Source organism: Pongo pygmaeus, chromosome 14 (genome assembly GCF_028885625.2).
Source record: "Pongo pygmaeus isolate AG05252 chromosome 14, NHGRI_mPonPyg2-v2.0_pri, whole genome shotgun sequence".
NCBI classification, from domain to species: domain Eukaryota; kingdom Metazoa; phylum Chordata; class Mammalia; order Primates; family Hominidae; genus Pongo; species Pongo pygmaeus.
This window is the reverse complement of record NC_072387.2, coordinates 47,456,062-47,475,071: the sequence shown is the minus strand read 5'-3', so window position 1 is coordinate 47,475,071 and position 19,010 is coordinate 47,456,062. Positions and strand designations below refer to the sequence as shown.

At 36.4% G+C, this 19,010-nt stretch overlaps 1 protein-coding gene across 1 annotated transcript in view; it reads right to left on the bottom strand.

Annotated features, from left to right (window-relative positions):
* Window positions 1-1,583: 1,583 nt before the first annotated feature.
* The window catches only part of FREM2 (FRAS1 related extracellular matrix 2), a 208,632-nt gene continuing 191,205 nt past the window's right edge, over window positions 1,584-19,010 (bottom strand). Inside the window, exons 17-24 of the mRNA XM_054446945.2 lie at window positions 15,787-15,979; window positions 14,139-14,243; window positions 12,580-12,707; window positions 12,347-12,481; window positions 11,479-11,605; window positions 10,411-10,598; window positions 9,756-9,902; window positions 1,584-8,439 (exon numbers count right to left, since the gene is read on the bottom strand). Coding sequence (XP_054302920.2) covers window positions 7,936-8,439; window positions 9,756-9,902; window positions 10,411-10,598; window positions 11,479-11,605; window positions 12,347-12,481; window positions 12,580-12,707; window positions 14,139-14,243; window positions 15,787-15,979 — 1,527 coding nt within the window. The 3' untranslated portion in view covers window positions 1,584-7,935. The remainder of the gene's footprint in view (window positions 8,440-9,755; window positions 9,903-10,410; window positions 10,599-11,478; window positions 11,606-12,346; window positions 12,482-12,579; window positions 12,708-14,138; window positions 14,244-15,786; window positions 15,980-19,010) is intronic.

Sequence of the window (19,010 nt, the reverse complement as noted above, 5' to 3'; positions counted from 1 at the left end):
AGTGGTCTCTCTTTAATTTAAGCCAAGTGGTGGTAGTGGTGGTGTGGCGGGACTTGGGAGTCCTGTCCTCATCACACACATTTGAATCACATCAGGCCATAGCTATGGTGCGTTCTCATGGAACCTAGAGGTTTCTAACTCACTGTCTTTGGAATGGTATCAACTCTATGGAACGCTTGGGGAAATATGTTCACCTCTTTTTTGCACATAGCCCTTTCAAACATTCTTCCCTGATAGCTACCATGAATGCTTCTGACCTGCCCCAATTTCCTTTAGATTTAATCATGCACTGTTCAATAACTTTCTCCACCACCCTTTGCCACTTTGCAGTTAGTCACATTTAAATTACTAGGATGCCATCTTAACATCCTGGAATGCTCTTTGGGCTGTTGGGAATAAGACTTTCAAAGATGACTGCCAAGGTTTTTAGAGGGAAGTTTACTGGCTTGGTTGAAGGGTAGGGAGGAATCAATAGAGTATAGTTCCAGATCGCCCTGCCTCTCTTCCTGATGAGTCTGTTTTCCTAGACAGGTCTACCTTGACCAAGTCTGATTTGTGGGTTTTCCCTTAAATTGGGTGCCTCTGGGTGTGGCTTTTTCTCTCACCATCAATATCCTTGAGGGACTGAATCATGACTCTTTCCTTCTCTGGTTCCCTTCCTGAGGCTTCCTGAAGGCCAGGCCCTGTCCCTAGCAGCTTGGACATTTCTTCACCACACCAGCTAAGCACCCCAGAACTAGGTACCAGACAACTAGAGACTGTCCCTATGCCCTAGAGACTGCTGGAAGTATTCAAACTAGCCAATCCTAAACCAGTTTACCCTGCCTTATGACTCCTGCCTTAGATATCACAATGAAAGGTCTACCCATGTTTTTTTCTTCCATGGTGAAGATTGGTTGAGCTGCACTTTTCTGTTACTGGTCACAAACTTTCTCTTACAACACAGCCATTTTTCTCTCCCCAGTCCTGAACGTGCTAGAAGATCTTTGACATAGCAATTATTTTTCTTCCACTTCACCTTCTTTTTTGTATTTTGTCCTTTTCTTGGGATATTCTTCAATGTCTTAAACAAGCTGTCTTTGCATTTCCTTTTGGTATTAAACAGTGGTGGCCTCATGTTAAAAATATGACCTTATAACAAATCAATTGGTCATTAACGGAGGCGACCAGACTACGTTGGCATAAAGACCAGATTAGTTAATTCATCCTCATCAGTGCACTGGGCAGGAGTTCCTAACTATAGCAAAGTCTAGTCACACTGCTTCCTGGGACAAATAATTAGTTAGTCCAAATACGTTGTTTCCTTAAAATACACATTTGCCCCTGATGAGCCTCTGGCTACACTCTTTATAACTAGTGGGCAGATGCCAGGACCCTGCAGGTGGATTCTACTGGGGAGAGGCAAAGTTTTACCATCAGTATGAGTGGCAGTGGAAGCACAGGTCCCAGTCCAGAGAACTAAGTTTAAGGCTCCAGAACCAGAAAGAAAATAACTGACATTCATTGTAGACTATGGGAATCTGTGATTTTAGCACAAAAAATTAAGTTACAGAATGCACCAGAATAACTTGGCCATTTGAACATTTATATTTATATGGGCTTTATTCATATTACACACTTGATATATTTTGAAGGAAAGCAAGTGTAGTTATGAAACACAAGTGGCAGCAAGACTTATTGTTGACATGAATTTATGATTGAATGGCTCCAAATTGTTTGCAAAATTAGATTCCCAGGAATAAACGTCAATATCCACCAATATGTAGTAACTTAGTAAATGTACGATAAAACTAGACCCTGATAGTTTTTGAAAAATTCTCATGGGAAAATAAAAAAGGCTATTAAATTCTGCAAATAATTCCATTACACACAGATATGTCACTCAGAGGCTAGATAAATATAAATTTACTTAGTGTTATGGAGGGCACTTGGTAAGGAAGCAGGCATGTAATACAATTATAAAACACAAAGCTCCTTGTCCAGGAGTTTTCTTTTATAGACAAATGGGCTTTAAAAATATCTTGTGGTGGCTCATGCCATTGTAATTCCAGTACTTTGGGAGGTGGAGGCAGGCGGATCATCTGAGGTTGGGAGTTCGAGATCAGCCTGACCAACACGGAGAAACCCCGTCTCTACTAAAAATACAAAAACTAGCCAGGCATGGTAGTGGGCACCTGTAATCCCAGCTACTCAGGCGGTTGAGGCAGGAGAATCACTTGAACCCAGGAGGCGGAGGTTGAGGTGAGCCGAGATCGTTCCATTGCACTCCAGCCTGGGCAACAAGAGTGAAACTCTGTCTCCAAAAAAAAAAAAAAAAAAAAATATATATATATATATATGTATGTACATATATGTGTGTGTATGTGTGTGTGTGTGTGTGTGTGTGTGTATATATATTTTGCCAACAACTTGCATTTGAATTCCTGAAGTCACAATGGAAGACTGATTTGAGAACTTTTTGTAATGTGCATAAATTTAGCTTTTACAGAAATTATCTTTTCTTCTTACTCGGTAGTTGCCTTTCTCTATTTTAAGTGATTTTTATTGTACTGCTCTTTACTTTTAATGCTAGCTTTTAAAAACTTACATTCTTATTTTTTCTTCTTTTTTGAGGTGCAATACTGACAATTCTCATCTGAGAGGATGATCCAAACATTGGGAAAAATAAAGCTCCGTAGTAGAAATTCACTTAAACTGTGACAATCATGTAATCAGTGTAAGCAACATTTGGCATAGTAAAATAACATTGTACATTTAATAATTAGAATTTAAAAAACTTCAATGCTGTTAACATTTTAACAATCTATTTCAGTTATTTAGTTCATTTTAAGGTATTCAGTCATCCAAAAGAACTACATACATGTGATCTTTGACTTATTATTCTTAATTAAACCATCAACGTAATTTTTTTACATCTTAAATGTCAATGTTGAACATCCATTGAGAGAAAAATCAAGGCGCATATTGTCATCATTTTATTTAGTATGATGTTTTTGATCTTTTGCAGGAAGTTCTTTTTTCTTTCATCTGAAAGCCTTAAAATTTTACACAGAAGGGATACTGCACAAATGCTATGTGGACTTACCAGCTTTCTGATGAATGAGGATGTTAATTACATATTGAAAGTGGTAATGGTTTTGAAATGAAAAAGAGAGCATTATTGGAAGAATGAAAAATACATCTCAGAGAAAGAAACCTATAGTTCAACAAATTAAAAGAAAGAAAGAAAAAAAGCAAAAGTAGGTGTCAGGGCTGGACAAGCTTTGTTGTTGTTATTGTTCTTTAGCAAACAAAATATTGAAAAAACACAAAGCAAACAAATACCAGGGGAAAGAAATTAAATGTGCTTGAAAGATAAGGAAGAAAGATACCGAGTGTCTAAGGACCTATTACTGCTGTTCAAAAGTTTGCAAATTTAATATACTGATTTTTCTCCTAATAAAATAAAATTAAGAAAGACAGTGTATTTTATCAACACTAGTTCAAGAGAGAGTCAGTTTTCTTTCCTTATGGAGAAGTTTCTGATGTACTCTTCCTGATGGAAACTATAGAAAAATATCATGTCCTTCTATTTTAAAATGTTTCATCAAAATCAAAATAGTTACCAAAATCTCAAAGCATTTTGTTTCTTAGTATCAAAACATATGGAAAAGGGGAGAAATCAACATTAAGGGATAATTTGAACCTATATATAATGTTTCCTTAAAAATTAAATGTTATTACCATGCAATAGTGCAATCAATTCTAGGAAAATACCTCCAGGAAATATATTAACCTCTGAACTAATGTTAAAGAAGCTCCCATGAGAGTATGTTTTCACAAATGAGCTTTCTGTTGACCTTTTTGTAAAACTTCATATAAAGTATTTCAGTTAAAACTATGATGCCTTTAGTGTTATCTCTTTCCTAGAAATGAGATGTTTGGTTATTTTATGTCTGTGTGTGTGTATGTGTGGCTGTGATAGCACTGGTATTTATAGTTTCCTGCTAAATTACATATTTCTGAACCTTGGTAAACTGAACAGATTGAACGTTTGGGTCCAATTTATTGGCCATACGCTTAGTGAAGACACTTGTTTTCATCCTTTTATTACTGCTGTCATGTCTAGAAACATGAGTTTCAAAGAATGGCAATGTGCTTGTTTTCTGATTAATACAATTATGAAAGTTTCAAATTTGTAAAACATTTACATTTTTAAACATATTATTTTCTTTACTTATTAAAGGACCGAATTGGCTTCCAAGTCAATACTGAATAAGTATTTTCAAAAAGCAGAAATAAAATATCCAGTTTTAAAATCAAATGTCATTGTATTTAGCTCTATTATTGGTACTTGAAAAAAATTTTAACCTGGGAATATTTTAACTCTCAGCATTGAGATGTATAAGGAAAAGCTCTCTGTGATATTTACACAGGTCCATTTACATTTTTAATGTCGACTTTGGAGTTGGCACACTGGAAAAGAATTAGAGGTAAGATGACTTGATGAAGCTTTTTTGCTGCTAACAGAACTAAATCCCTTCATATTGAGCCTAGAGTTGGTCCTTCTTATCACAAATGCTATGCAGTGGCTTGGCAGCAGGATGCTAGCTGACCTTTATGCATATTGTTCAAACACTGTGGATTCTTCTGAGAGGGTGGAATTCAGAAGGTGCTAATGCTGCGAACGAGCTGGAAGAAGAGTTTATGTGCTAAGTGTTATTCTTGGAATAAAGTGGGCCTGTCTTTTACTAAGAGGAAAAGAATATGCAGTGCCACCCACAGCTCTACAAGGCACTCCCCCAGTAAGGGTTTGTGAAGGTCAATTTTACTAAGTTACTGGTTTGAATCATTTTGTATAAATCTGTCATCAGAATGATCCATAACCAGTAGGGCTCTTTTAGACAAACAAGAGTGGAGTCTGCTGTTGTTATTCTAGAAAGATTTTTAAATTGTGGTTCACAGATAATGACTGTTGTGTTTTTGGTTCTGGAGAGAATCTAATGCAAATCCTGACACTTTAGTCCAAATAAAGAGCTGCATTCAGTTATAACCTTCCCAAGGACAGGAAGTGGAGCTTGGTTTCTATGCAATCTCTCAGAATAGCCAATCCTAGGTGAGCACCAGTAAATGTTAACTAAGGGCAAAAATGGGAATAAATAAGATCATCATTAAAATTCATATTTCAGTGTTTCATGATTCATATGCTTAGAAGAGCCACTTGTATAATATTTATTTTTGGTTTTATTTTTACTATATAATATCAACAAGACCTTGATTGGAGTCAGAAGCCACTGAGTATCTAAGGAGCTATTATTGCTATATCCTGTTCTCTATGGGAAGTTATTTTATGTATTTATTCTGATAGTACCAGAATAGTTCTCTAAAAACAAAATGCTAAACATAAGGGTCTATTTCATTTAACAAAAAATTTACCATATTCTTCCCACTAACAAGAGTTTCAAAAAATAATTAACATATATTAAATTACATCCTTAGTAAATAGATATTAAGAAAAACAATGCAAAAATCCCAAGTACTTTATATTTTAAAAAGCTATATCTGCCTACTTCCCACAGATTCTCTTTTTTCAAGGGAATAAAGGGAAGGCGAAAGGGAGAGAGGAGAGTAAGAGAATAGAGGACAGAGAAGGATAAATATTTGGTAGGATAGGATAGAAATGTTCGCATTTTATAAGCTCTCCAATTTATATACAGTAGCCTCATTAGAATATGCATTGTAGAGTGAAATTTGGTATAAAACCAGCCTGACCCAAAGCCTCAAAACAGACTTTGTACAGTAATGCTTCACCGATTGCTATATTCATTGACACACTCCAAATTGCACGATAGGCTCGCAAGCCGTTAACTACTAAAATATCAGCAAGTTGATTGAGTATACTTGCTCTAACAGTCTACATCAATTGAACCCAATGGTAAGTAGTGAAAAGTCTATGCACTATTTGAAGTTCCCTAATTCATGTTCATTCCCATACAAATTATGAGGTAGCCACAGAAGTAGCTAAGCATCTGCCAGAAGGTAAAGCAAAGGAAAGGGGAATGATTAAGACATTACCACTATTTATCTTGCTAAATAAACTCCTGGGCTACACAGTACTTTCTGTTTGTATAAGCCATTAGTGGGACTTTTGAGCTGTAGGTGATATTTTTGTAAATTCTCCAATGAAAGGATACTACAGTCTATTTTTAAAAAACTGAACATGAAGTGCAGAGCTGCCTAAAAGAAGAAAGGCAACCATTGGACATATGACCTCTCTCTCAGTATCAGTGTTGCTTCCTTATCTTGATCAAGAAATGGTTGATACTTACAGATACCAAATTAAGATGTGCACATCTGTTATGAGAAGCTTGCCTTTTAAAATTCTGCAGTGACCAAGACGTCCAATGTGGCCAGCTTACGGCTAGAAGTCAAAGGAGGTTCTAGCCAGCATCTGAAGGATAATCTGTAGGCATTATTCTTTTTCTCCTGACCTTATTTTTCTTTGAAACATGTTTACTAGCTTTTGGAAGCCTGCAGTTTTCCCCTTCTAAGTGAAATTTCTGCTATTTGGTAACGAACACATTGATGCAGAAAGGCAATGGGAGGCTTGCCAAGGAAGCTCACTCAAGTTCCTTGGCTTTGTGAGGTGAGTGGTAAGCGCTATTACAAATTATATTTTTAAATATTGAGAGGGACCACACTGTACCAGTTCACTGAACTGGGGATGCCGGAGTGATGTCTTCTTGAATCAAATAAAAATATGGTCAATGATTCTGGCCACCTCCAAGACCATTTCTGGAACGATAATTGCAGAGTCCCATCCTTTGGACCAGATGCTGAATAGAAAGCTAATAAAATGTCCTGTAGCCAATTTAAGTTCTAAATGTTATTGTGTGATTATGCTACTCTGAGGGATAACCTCATCTGTCAAAATGTTCTTTTATTCTATAAAGTATGTATAAGAGGCAGTCTGATTATACACATTATATTAATAAATACCACTTTCTCCCTTCACCATCTGTAATAATGTTTCTCATTATCATTTATGGGTTCAATACTGCAAACATCTAGGCTCAGTTCTTAGAGAACATTGTCTTGTAGTGACTCTAACTCTATGGCATTTATTCATCACCAAAATCTCACCAACCCTCTAATTTCCCACAAATGTTGAGCACCAATAAGGCATATTACCATGCAAGAGCTCTACCATTACTCACTATATGCCAAAACAGAGCAGTATCTCTTAAAAATCTCTTTCAGAATTAACATATTCTTTGGTTTAATTTAAAATTAAATATGCAAACAAAACAAGGAGAGTCTGATGAGAATGAGAAGCAATTCAAATTCAAGTGAGTCAACTTCCTTCCCTCTATCTTTCTTTCCACTGTCTCCCAAGTAGTAGATCAGTTGATTTGTGGTTTGGGCCACCCCGGTCATAATTCTACACTGTCTTCACCTATTTGAAAACTTGTCATAATAAACAGTGTGTTTACCAGTTTTCCAGACTAGCAACGAAAACCTTTCTAGTAATAATCTGTTATACAATGAATAAACAATGTGATAATTGCACCTTCAACATTCACACTAACATAGCAACAGTAGATTCCTCTTACACTTGTAAGAGAGTCTGTTAGCACCTTTTAATAGATTTATCTCCACTGCATAGAGAATATGTCTAAAATGAGGAGTACATTCCTCACCATGTATCCATGGCTCTGTGTACATGTGAGTACGTTGTTGCTGCCTTCGGGGCAAGAGGAAAGATGTCTTAATTTGTCCTTTGATGCATAAAAGAGTATGGAGAATTCAAATCAAACTACATTAATACAGTCATATTCTCTGAGCAGCTTCATCACAGCCGTCCTCCATTCTCTATGGTTTACCAGAAGTATTTAAGCTTCCATTGTGATCTTTTCTGAGGCACATAAGGAAAAGGTTGAATTCCACCTGTGGTCATCAAACTTCTGAGCTGTCATTGTGATGGCTCTGTGGGGGCACCATGGGCTCGCTGCTGCTGGAGCCTTTTGGGGCATCCTTCCCCCTGAAACTTTCCTTACCTCTGCACATCAGCACTGCAATGACAGTGAGGCAGATGGTGAGTAACCCTACCGTGGTGCCTCCCACCACAGTGATCAAGCTGACTGCAGAACTGGGGCTGTTGAGCTCCCAGGGAAGGATGCCATCTGGAGGTACTCTCCCATGGGGTATCTGCCTTTTGGTGCGGTCCAGGGCAATGTGCTGGATGTTTGTTCCTCGATTGTTTTCAGCACCAATCTCCCATGCCAGCGAGGGTGTGCTCCTGATCTCTCTCTTCTTTCGGCTGTTGGTGGTGGATTGGGGCTTTCCTTGACTCATCAGAGAATGGTACTCCACACTTCTTTTGCCAATACCTCTATTGGCATTGTCTTTCGATCTCACTGTATAGATCGTATGTATATACCATTCTCGGCCCAGAGCGACCTAGAAAGCATAACTCTATTTGTTAGGAAATACTAGATACCATGTTAACCGAATCCATGACTCTTTGCAAGAGAAATTAATGGCAGAGTTATTAATAAATGATTTATTTTAGTCTGCAGAATTAGCTTACTTAATATTTTTGAATGAGTACTAGGTGCAAGGCTCTGTGCAAAGCACTCTATGATGTATTCCGTGCAACTCTTAAGGGAGTGAATATTTGGTACTAGTTGTCATAGAATGGGAGAGTTCTAAAGAACTATTAATAGATTATACAGTCTAGCTTATTCATTAAAAAAAATGAGTAAATAAGAATATGCAGCAGTTAAGTGAGTTTCCCAATGTTACTCAACCAGTTAGTGGCAGAGGCAGGAGTACAGCTCAAATCTTCAGAACCCCAGGACTCTTTTCACTGTGACTTGCTGCTTATTGCATATAAGACTATAGGGGAAAAAAATCAATTTTCAAGCTTTTCTGGGGCTTTGGAAAAGGATGAATTTTCTGATGAGTCTTTGAAGCATGCAAGATTTAGAAAGGTCAGATGCTTTGAGATTTAATGGCAAAAATAAAAATAGAACATATCATATTTCAACTTCTTGTTTGAAAAGGTTCAGAATGACAAACATGCTTTCTTAAGATTCCTTCCTTAGGTTGAATGAACATAACACATTTCTCCAGGCCATCCTGTCTGGTTAATTTTCAGTAAATATCCTAAAAGCTGCACTTGCTCCGGCAGAGATTTACAGTGTAAGCACCTCTTGAAATTTGTGGCATTTGTCTGCTCAGTGTTGTGGTGGCTGCCTGTGTCCCCCTCCACCTTTGATCCCTGAGTTGGGAATTTGTATCTTGTTTTCTGAAATCTTTGAGAGTGGAGCTGTGCACAATTGCTTTCCTGAGTTCAGCAGTTCACACAAGATCACTCTAATTAAGATATTCGTGAAAAGTCAGCAGGAAGGAAGTTTTGAATAAGAAAAGCAGATTACTCAACTGTCAGATACAGATTTATATTCTGGGCTAAATAAGACTCTTCATTACACATAATCTTAAAATAATATTAATATATTAATAAAAGTGATAAAAGCTATGAAAGCCAGATATATTGCTAACAAAAATAATAAAAGCTGGATTTATGGAGTGCTCACCATATGCCCAGTATGGGGCTATGTGGTTTATATGCCATATCTTGTTCAATGTTCCCATTAACTGTATGCAATATTACTATTACTGCTATTTACTTATGAAACATCTGAGGCATACAAATGTTCTGTAACTTTCATGTGGGTACACAGCTATTACAAATAAGCTTGTTTTTGGCCTACCTGAAAGAGTGGTGTTGAGTCGACTTTAAATCCATCAGATCCAGGCTGATTCACTAAGAGAATGGCTTCAGGGTCATCCACTGCTAGTTTGGCATTAAATAGGACATTTCCAAAACTGGTCGCTTGTGTCTCTGGCTGAGCTTTGTCCTTTAAGCAGTAAGGAAAGTGGTGATTGCTGTAGATAATGCCACAGCTTTTGCCAGGACAGCATGTTTCCCTATTTGTTTTGTGCAAGTACAAATTACTATAAAATGTCACCATTTGGTTTACTAAAAATGATCATTTTGTTTGTTTTTCTATTTTTTTAGGAGATGGAGACCTTCTCTGTCACCCAGGCTAGAGTGCAGTAGCATGATCATAGATTGAACTTCCTGACTTAAGCAATCTTCCCACCTCAGCCTCCCAAGTAGCTGGGACCCCAGGCATGTGCCACGATGCTTGGCTAATTTTTTAAAATTTTTTGTAGAGATGGGATCTCACTATGTTTCCCAGGCTGGTCTTGAAATCCTGGCTTCAAGCGATCCTTCTACCTTGGCCTCCCAAAGTGCAGGGACTATAGTGTGGCCACTGTGCTCAGCCTTGTTTTTAAATATAAGACAAGGAGGGAGAACTTTGAAAAATCTATCTAGCTCATTTTTTGGGTCAAAGCACTTACCACAATCTTAAATCTATATAAAAGTGAAGGAGAGTCGGCTAAGCAGCCATATTCTGCATTCGTTGGACTATACTTGGGAACATAGCCATCAGCTCCAGTGCATAGAAACACCTTCTCAATGCTGCAGTAAAAGGAGTCACCCAGGTTCTGGACAGGATCCACCATGACACGACCGTAAATTATATCACCTGAAATAGGTGGAAATGTTATTTTTGTTATGTGATAAGGTATATCAATGTGACACTGTAAACAGGTTATGACAATGAGGACACAGAGATTATTTCCTTGCCACCCTCATCTATTATCAAATGTTGAAGGCCTGTTTGTATGAGCTTCAAGATCTGGTACATTCTCAGGCCTCACGTAAGACCACTTTGCAGACTAACCACAAGTGACTAAAGATTTATTGAGTCTCAGATGCTCAGCCACTAGTGTGAGTAATTTCAAAGATCTGGCCTATAATTTGACATTAATAATATCCCATTGTGGTTCAAGTCTAGCTTACAAAAATAAGTTGATAAGATATATACTGATACAGTATAGAATAACACTAAGAAAGTATCAATACAAAGCCTAATTAACTTTATTTGTTTCTGAAAGAGGGTTTAATGAAACCCCCTGGTGTTCAATTCTTTATTTCATAACTATTATTGAACCCCTACCATGAGTGCCAGGTATTTTTGCTAGGTATGTGTGCTGGGTGCTGAATATAAACCATTGAGTAAGGCAGGCACAATCTTTGCCTGAGAGGCATTTACAGTCTCATGTAGCTGCAGCATTTAAGTTTACACAGATTGAAAAAAAAATTCAAGAAAATCATCTAGACTTGTTCCAAAAGTCACTTAGGTAAGACAGCTAGAGATTAGCTTCCTCAGAAAAAAAAGATACCCAGTCACATATACCCAATCGCAATGACTTCCCACACCAGCCAGAGTGGGTAAAGACCTAGTTACATTCTCAAAACCATAAAAGAAGCTATAATTTCTCCCTCAAACACAATCCCCAAAAAGCGAAGCACAAAAGATATACATGACAAACAGAGCATCCCTCTCATTTGTAAAGTGATACCTTCTGCAAAAGCAACATCACTCTCTTGCCCGAATCCCATGGATCCATCAGACAACCAGAGACTCTTCTTAGAGAGCAGGTACATTTGGGTGTTCAAGCTAAACTCAGCAGCCACTGGATCACTGACCTAAAACCAAAGGTAAAAGTCCTTTTATGCATCGGTGGTTCTGATTGTGCACAAACATACTGTTCACAGATACCTACATTCACCATACACTGACTGTAGAACACTAAACACTGCACCGCAATTTTCACACCCTACCAAGCCAACTTAGAGAGTTGTAACAGTGCTTTTGTCCTTGAGAAGGCAAAACTGGTGGGGTCAAGTCATTTTTTGAATGGGACTAAATAGCATTGCTTGAGCTCATTTCCACTGGTTTATTAGGGGTATATAAAGGACTTGTAAATACCATCATCAGTAGAAGGCCAATAGTATAAATTCTTGAAAAAAAGCTGTCATCACATTTTTTATAATACATAATGGCAATTAGGTACTTTGAGGTGGTTTGAGCTATGGGATTTCATTCTCTTTAGAGAAGAACAAGAAAAGAAATGCAGAAGTGTGGGGAAAATTCTCAAATCTCCAAGACAGCAAACTTCAGGAGGAGACAAGATAAGATCAGATAAGAAAAAAATAACCATTGCATACATTTAAACTCTGAATTTTACATCCTGTACTAACAACAGATAAAGGGCAAATCTTTCCTCATTCTTTTATCCCTTGCTTCCTTAACTGATTTCTTTTCTTTTCAGCATGCAAGTATTAAAGTCATTCATGTGTGGATACTTCTTTTTTTTTTTTTTACTAATAAATGAAAAACAAAGTGGGATTCTCCAAGTCATGAGATAATAATTCTATAAGCCACACCTGTTGGAATCGGATGTCAAGGTGAAAGGTGACTGGTTCTCTGGGGTTGCAGGTGACTGGCAGGCGGTATTCCTGATGTGATGGGGCAGTGCATGGCACCAGCTTCACAGTATAGGTCCCTGAGTAGTCACGTACCTTTGAGGGGAAGATAATGATATATTACATTTAAAAATCTGAGATGTGATCAGATGGCAGCAGCAGAAGAAAATTAATTAAGAGTCTTAGTCACTTACTGCAAAGTCAGAGACAAAGCTCCATTGCTGTACTGGCTGGTTATAGGTTGGTTCACTCCTTATGAGGCGGAGGGAAAATGTCAGGCCTGGATGATCAGCTGACATGATCACTGAGCTTGTAAAGGATGCTAGGAAAGTGCCAGTAATGATAATAATGATATAGTGGTTCAATTAAAAGAGTGCATAACAGTTTAGAGTTTTCAAAATAAACTATCATACATTATTTGCTTCTGTTTTTATAAGAAGGCTGCAAAGCAGTCATGGTTGGTATAATTACCCTCCCCTGGCAGATGAAGAAACTGGGCTGTGAGTGACTATCTGACTTTTCAAAGATCACACAGCTAGGATGTGACTTTCTGATTCCTACTTCAGTACTGTTTCTGCTCTATAGTTTTGTCAAAAGATAATTGTACAGAAATGCTCAAATTGTTCAGAGCTACTTTCTGGGGAGTCACAGAAGCACAATAAAGGGTGATGTGAATGCATTTATTGTGCACTGAAGTTATGAACTGAACTTAAAATAGTCTGTTAGTATCCACACAGCTGGGCAAACCCAATTTATGAATGGAGTCTAATTTTACTTAGATTGCCTGCAATCATGGCTACACAAAGATTCGGTTTATTAGAAAGGTAGGCACGTAGAAGAAAACTGTATAGACCAGAAAATCCTCATTTTCCAGAACTGTCAAATACAATAAAGCAAAATGATTTTTTTGGATTCTTTCTTTCTTGTAGCTCAGTTCCATAAAAATACAATGAAGCCTCTTTCTCTTTCTAATTATTCAGGCCTATTCTCTTTTGTTAGAGTTCAAGTCCAGAAAAAGAAAGGCTATAAAGATGTTGAGTGAACTATTTTCCCTTTCCCAATCTAACATAAGCTGGCAGAAAAATAGCTTATTTTTTATTTGATTCTCCATGTTACTAAACTGGTAATATGGAGAGTCAAATAGAAAATAAGCTCTTTCTAATGAAATGTCCCTTGTTAAAAATAAACAAAAAACAAATGAAGTTAGACGTGGGACTTTATCGACTGCTGCCTTATTGTTATTCAAAGCACAGTGCATCACAGTTAGTAAAATTGCATAGCCAATACTTATTAAACATAATTAACATGTCCAAAACTTAAATATGAAAGTGAAGTACCTCCTCTGACCCTATTAAAAGGTTTCTCACAGTACCTAGGAAAAAGCTGTGAAAAGAGTAGTGCTTGCTGAATGAATCATCTGCAATTCAATTTGCACAATGGAAGCAAAGCAGAGAAAGAAATGATTATTCCTATGCTCTTTAAGGAAAACTTTACTTAAAATGAACTCAATAGGGCTTCCTTTTAATTTTACTCTAATTATTTTGCATTTTCTCTGAAAGTCTGCATAATGATAATTTTGTGGATTACGAGGTGAAGCTGAACAATTATGAAGCTCTCATGGAGATAATCGCACATGTACAAATCATTTGAGATTAAGGGCTTCGGTGGTAACAGCGAAGCACGCTGAAATGTGTGAAGATGGAAAATCTCCTTTTTGTGGGAGGAGTGGTTGTTAAAAGAGAACGGGGCTTACCGGGATGTGACAGCACAAATAAGCCATGGAACTGAGCCTCTGTCTTGAAGTGCACGGCCAAGCGCCCCTCATCACCGATGCGCATGCTGGTCGGATAGAGAGAACCTATAATGGGGAGAGTACCAAGAATGAAAATATATGTAGCCACAGACCCCTTATGTACAGATTCCTTCCAAAAATTAATTCAGGTTTGACTTGTCTTTAAGCATTCTGGGCAAAGGGTATTATCAGAAGAATTCTGAATAACGGAGGCAGAAGTACCTTCATTTTCTTTTCTAAGCAGAAAAGGGAGCCAAAATGAATTATTAAGTAACATGAGTGAAGTCACTATGAAATACACAGATTACTTACAATAGACCAAGTTTTTTTTAAAAATCTGAGTTTACAAAAGTGAAGCTGTAAATTGAGAGGCATGACAAAATTGTCAAAATGATGGAGATTTGGACATGTAAATAGAAATAGGTTTGAGTTATCCAGAATTATTCCTAATTTTATAGACTTAAAGAAACCTCTGAAGCTTTCCCAAGAAATTTAGCAGTTTGATAAAATTTGGCTCCAGAAATCAGAAGGAAACAAGAGATCCTATGTGGAGGTTGGGAACCACAGAAAAATCCTCATTAAGATTAACTTAATTATACGTCTTCTAGAACAAGACATGGACTTAAAACATTTGAAATAATTTGGAATCATAATTCAGGGTGATCATATTACCTGCCACATAGCCCTAAAATAGAAACTATTCAAAATGAAACATGGAGAAAAAAAGACAACAAAATGAACAGAGCATAAATAGGTTTTAATCCACTTAAGAGAGTAGATTTACATTTGAGGTGCACTATTAACTCTGTTTTCCTGCTGGCTAGTAAAATGCAGTACTGGCATGACACTATGGATGTTTGTGGAATCAGAACAGTAATACATGTCTGAAAAAGAAAAAGCGCTCATTCTACTAATGGATTTATTAGATTGATGCTTGTGGGCTTCGAACTATGAGTCTAACATGGAGATTGAAACCAAGTTTTGCAAATGCTTGCGAACTTGAACTAGTGGCATTCACAATCAGAGTTCGCAGACATTCAGCTAAAGTATCCCAGAGTAATAGAATTTTAAATCAGAAAGCAATATTAGAAGTTTTGTCTATCATTCAGAAAAAGTTAAGTCCCAGAAAGGTTAAGCAATATGATTGAGATCTCACAGCTAGTTAGTTGTAGAGTCATGACTAGAATTCAGGCCATAATTTGTATTTAATTTAAATGCACCTCTTTTTTTCAGAAATAAAAATGTGTAACTTTTTCCCTTGGTCATTTCTTGCTTTCATTGGAGCTTCCTCTATCCATTTTCTAGAATTCAGAAAAATATATATGTTGTGTTATGTAACACATAATCACCTAAAATAGATCGCAAGGATAAAATATCCATGAAATATATAAAGTTATATTTAATAATCACATATTACACAAAATTTAAAGCCCTAATATGATTTAAAGAGTTTTTTGATGAAAAAGGTGAAATTATCTTATTATAGAATAGAAAATGAAAATATACTGAAATTTGCTAGTACTACTTTTAACAATGGCAAAAAAAAATCCTCTTAGATAGTTTAAATAGGTTACAAAACTATAGAATGTTTCAAGTCTTCTGAACTCACCTTGAAGTTCAGCCTCTGGGGGGCTGCCTATTCCATCATTCCACAAGATGGCAGTGTCGTACACAAAAGTTAGACGAAGCTCTGACTTCAAGTCAAAATGCTGCCAGCCTCCTACCCCCACGGGGGAATGGAACACGTAGGAAACATACAGAGGGACTCGAAGGGTCACATAGGACTGCACTAGGTTTAGGACCTAAAACAATAAAATTACATCTATCAACACGACTCAGTGTTAACTAAGTGGGCCTAACTTTGTACAAGCCATTTTCTCTTTTCGCTTAACTGAAGATTTTGAGTAATCGAGAAGAGGAAATGACAGCATTTTATAACACTATTTTCCCCTCACTTAATTTTGGATCTATTAAATAGTTGTTTCTAATTACCTTCATTGGCAACAAAGGCTATGTACCAGAAATCCTTAAGACAGTGCATTATTTTGAGCATACTATACTTACAAAATCCTCTTTACTTTAGAGCAGTTTTATGAAGATGGTTTACATACCATACAGTTCACCATTTAAAGTAAACAATTCAATGGTTCTTAGTATATTCAAGGAGCTGTGCAACCAACACAATCAATTTTAGAAGATTTTCATCACCTCCAAAAGGAAGCCTGTACTTCTTAGCAGTCACCTCCTAATCCCTCCTTCCCGCCAGTCCCTGGCAACCACTAGGTCTTTATGTATTTGTCTGTCCTGGACATTTCATATAAATGGAATCATACAAAATGTGTTTTTTTTGTGATAGATTTCTTTCATTTAGCATAATGTTTTCAAGGTGCATCCATGTTGGAGCAAGTTTCAATACTTCATTCCCCTGTTACTGAATTGCAGCCCATTGTATGCACATATGACATTTCATTTATCTATTTATCACTTCATGGCCATTTGGGTTGTTTCCAGTTTTTGGTTATTATAAAAAATGTTGCTATGAGCTACTTTTTTATTAAGGGAATATGAAACATAGATCTGGAAGCAAATATATTTACTAATGACATATAACATTTATAATATCTCAAGAATAATTAGTTGAAATGAAGTGTCTTGCCTTGAATTTTATACTTTCCTCCTTCTGGTATTTAGCAGATGGGTTGGGAATAGTGGAGGATAAACTAATATTTATTTATTGAGTACTTACCATATTTCAGAAACTGTACTAGTTTCTGAATAAACACTATTTAATATTTTCACTCTCCACCATAATTATTTTGCATGTATAGATGGATAGTTGGATGGTCAATGGATGACAGATAGAAAGAGAAGAAGATAAAATTAAGACTCAGAGGAGAAGAAGATAAAATTAAGACTCAAAGGAAAAAGGCACATGTCCCACAGTATTGTCTAAGCCTCCCGAATGGCTCGGACAAGATCAGAACTCAGCTTTTGGCCCATGTTTTTTTCTATTCTGTCATATTTCATCGTATTCCAAACAAAGATGAAGGCAGTCCTAAGGTCATCTAACAAAGGTTATCATATTTAATTCTCAAAATAGCTCTGCACAATAGTAGGACAAATACAACTAGCCTCTTCTACACAAGAGGAAAGGACTTAGGTCAGATCACACTCCATAGAAGTTTGAGTCAGGCTGTCTGATAATGGTCTATTTCTCCTTCCACACTAAGCTCACAACAAGAATCACAGGCATGAGTTAGCAAATAATTTAAATCATGAGAACTATAATTTAGAACATTCTTATGAAGTTAAAAGTAAACTGCTCATGTCACAAAAATGATGACCTGAATCCCTCATAAAAATATATAGAAAAGAACCATCAACCAAACCAGTTATTTCATTCTTAACTGTATAGTATAGCAGTTAGCATTCCCTCTTACCTGCTAGCCTGGCCAGCAGGAGAGGTGCTTTGCATTAAAAGTCCTTTGAGACAGTAGTTTCTATGGGCGGCTATTATTACTTCATTGAGCAACTGATTTTGAAGTGCAGGGAAATGGGCGGTGATTAAGTCAATCCATATGCCACTAGTCCTTAAGACTAATATTTTACCTTAAATTTTTAATAAACCATGATTTTAAAAAATAATTAGGCTTTAGGCATAGATTTCCAATTAAGCTTTATAGGTGCTAAGAATAATTTTTTCTGATGTTATATTTTATCCATCAAACATTACTGAGTATGCTATTTTGGAGGGAATTACTAATATTCACTTCCTACGAATAAGTTACTTGGAGTACAGCTCCCCAACTAATTCTTATTTGATTTTATTTGATGTTGTGGTAAACTAGAGCTTGATCATTTTTGGACACAGAATCAGCATTCCATTGCATTTTCTTAGTACCCATGGCTAGGTCTTCTTTCTGTCTACTTAGAATCTCTACCTGGAGGAACTGGAGCCTAAATGAAGCTACCTTGACCATCTAGATCACCTACCTTCTTCAAAAGTGAAGAGTGCAATGCAATCATTGTAACGTTTAGATGTCAACTTAAAAAGCACTTAATTTTCTTTCAGCCTGTATCACAGGACTTTTCAAGGTATTTGTTTATACAGAAATAAATATCTGTCAAATCTTAAAGAAACCGAGACACAATGAGTGATTTCATATGTCCCTATTGCTGTTTGAAGTTTCTTCATCAAAGGCAAGCAATACTTTAAATTCCATATTTAAAAGGAAAGTGTAAAATAAAAATACCATGGAAAAAGTAACACACTGTCAAGTTTATTCTACTACACACTGGGGTAATTATATATCTTGCAAAATAATTTAGAGTGGCTTACATATAAAAGAGAATCAGTGTACAAAGTACAAAACAATGGGATGGAAAAATGACCTCTTAAGTATATTCCAGCCTCAAAGTTTCATATATCTAAATCAAAGACATAGTAAAAAAGAGGCATAATTATTCCCTAAAGCAACTAAGAAAAAAAATTTGTTTACTTTTCCAAAATTATGCTATGTCTTCTGATAAGTACATTATAATTTCATGTTTTAAGTGAAAACTATGATTGGGGTTGCATTTCTGTAGCTTATTCATGCACATTGAACAATGTTATCAGTCACTGTTTACCTGTAAACAAATGGGAGAGTTAAGATTCTATGTCGCAAAACAGCTAGCCAGGACAATAAAAGGTCAAATGATCTGCAGTCTTCAATTATTTTAAAAAATTATTTTCAAGAGAAAAACTACCAAACTATCTGATAGTTCTAAGAACTCAATTTAGCTTTAATAACCATTTTGCATCTAAAGTGTTTTTTATTGTGAACTCAAACA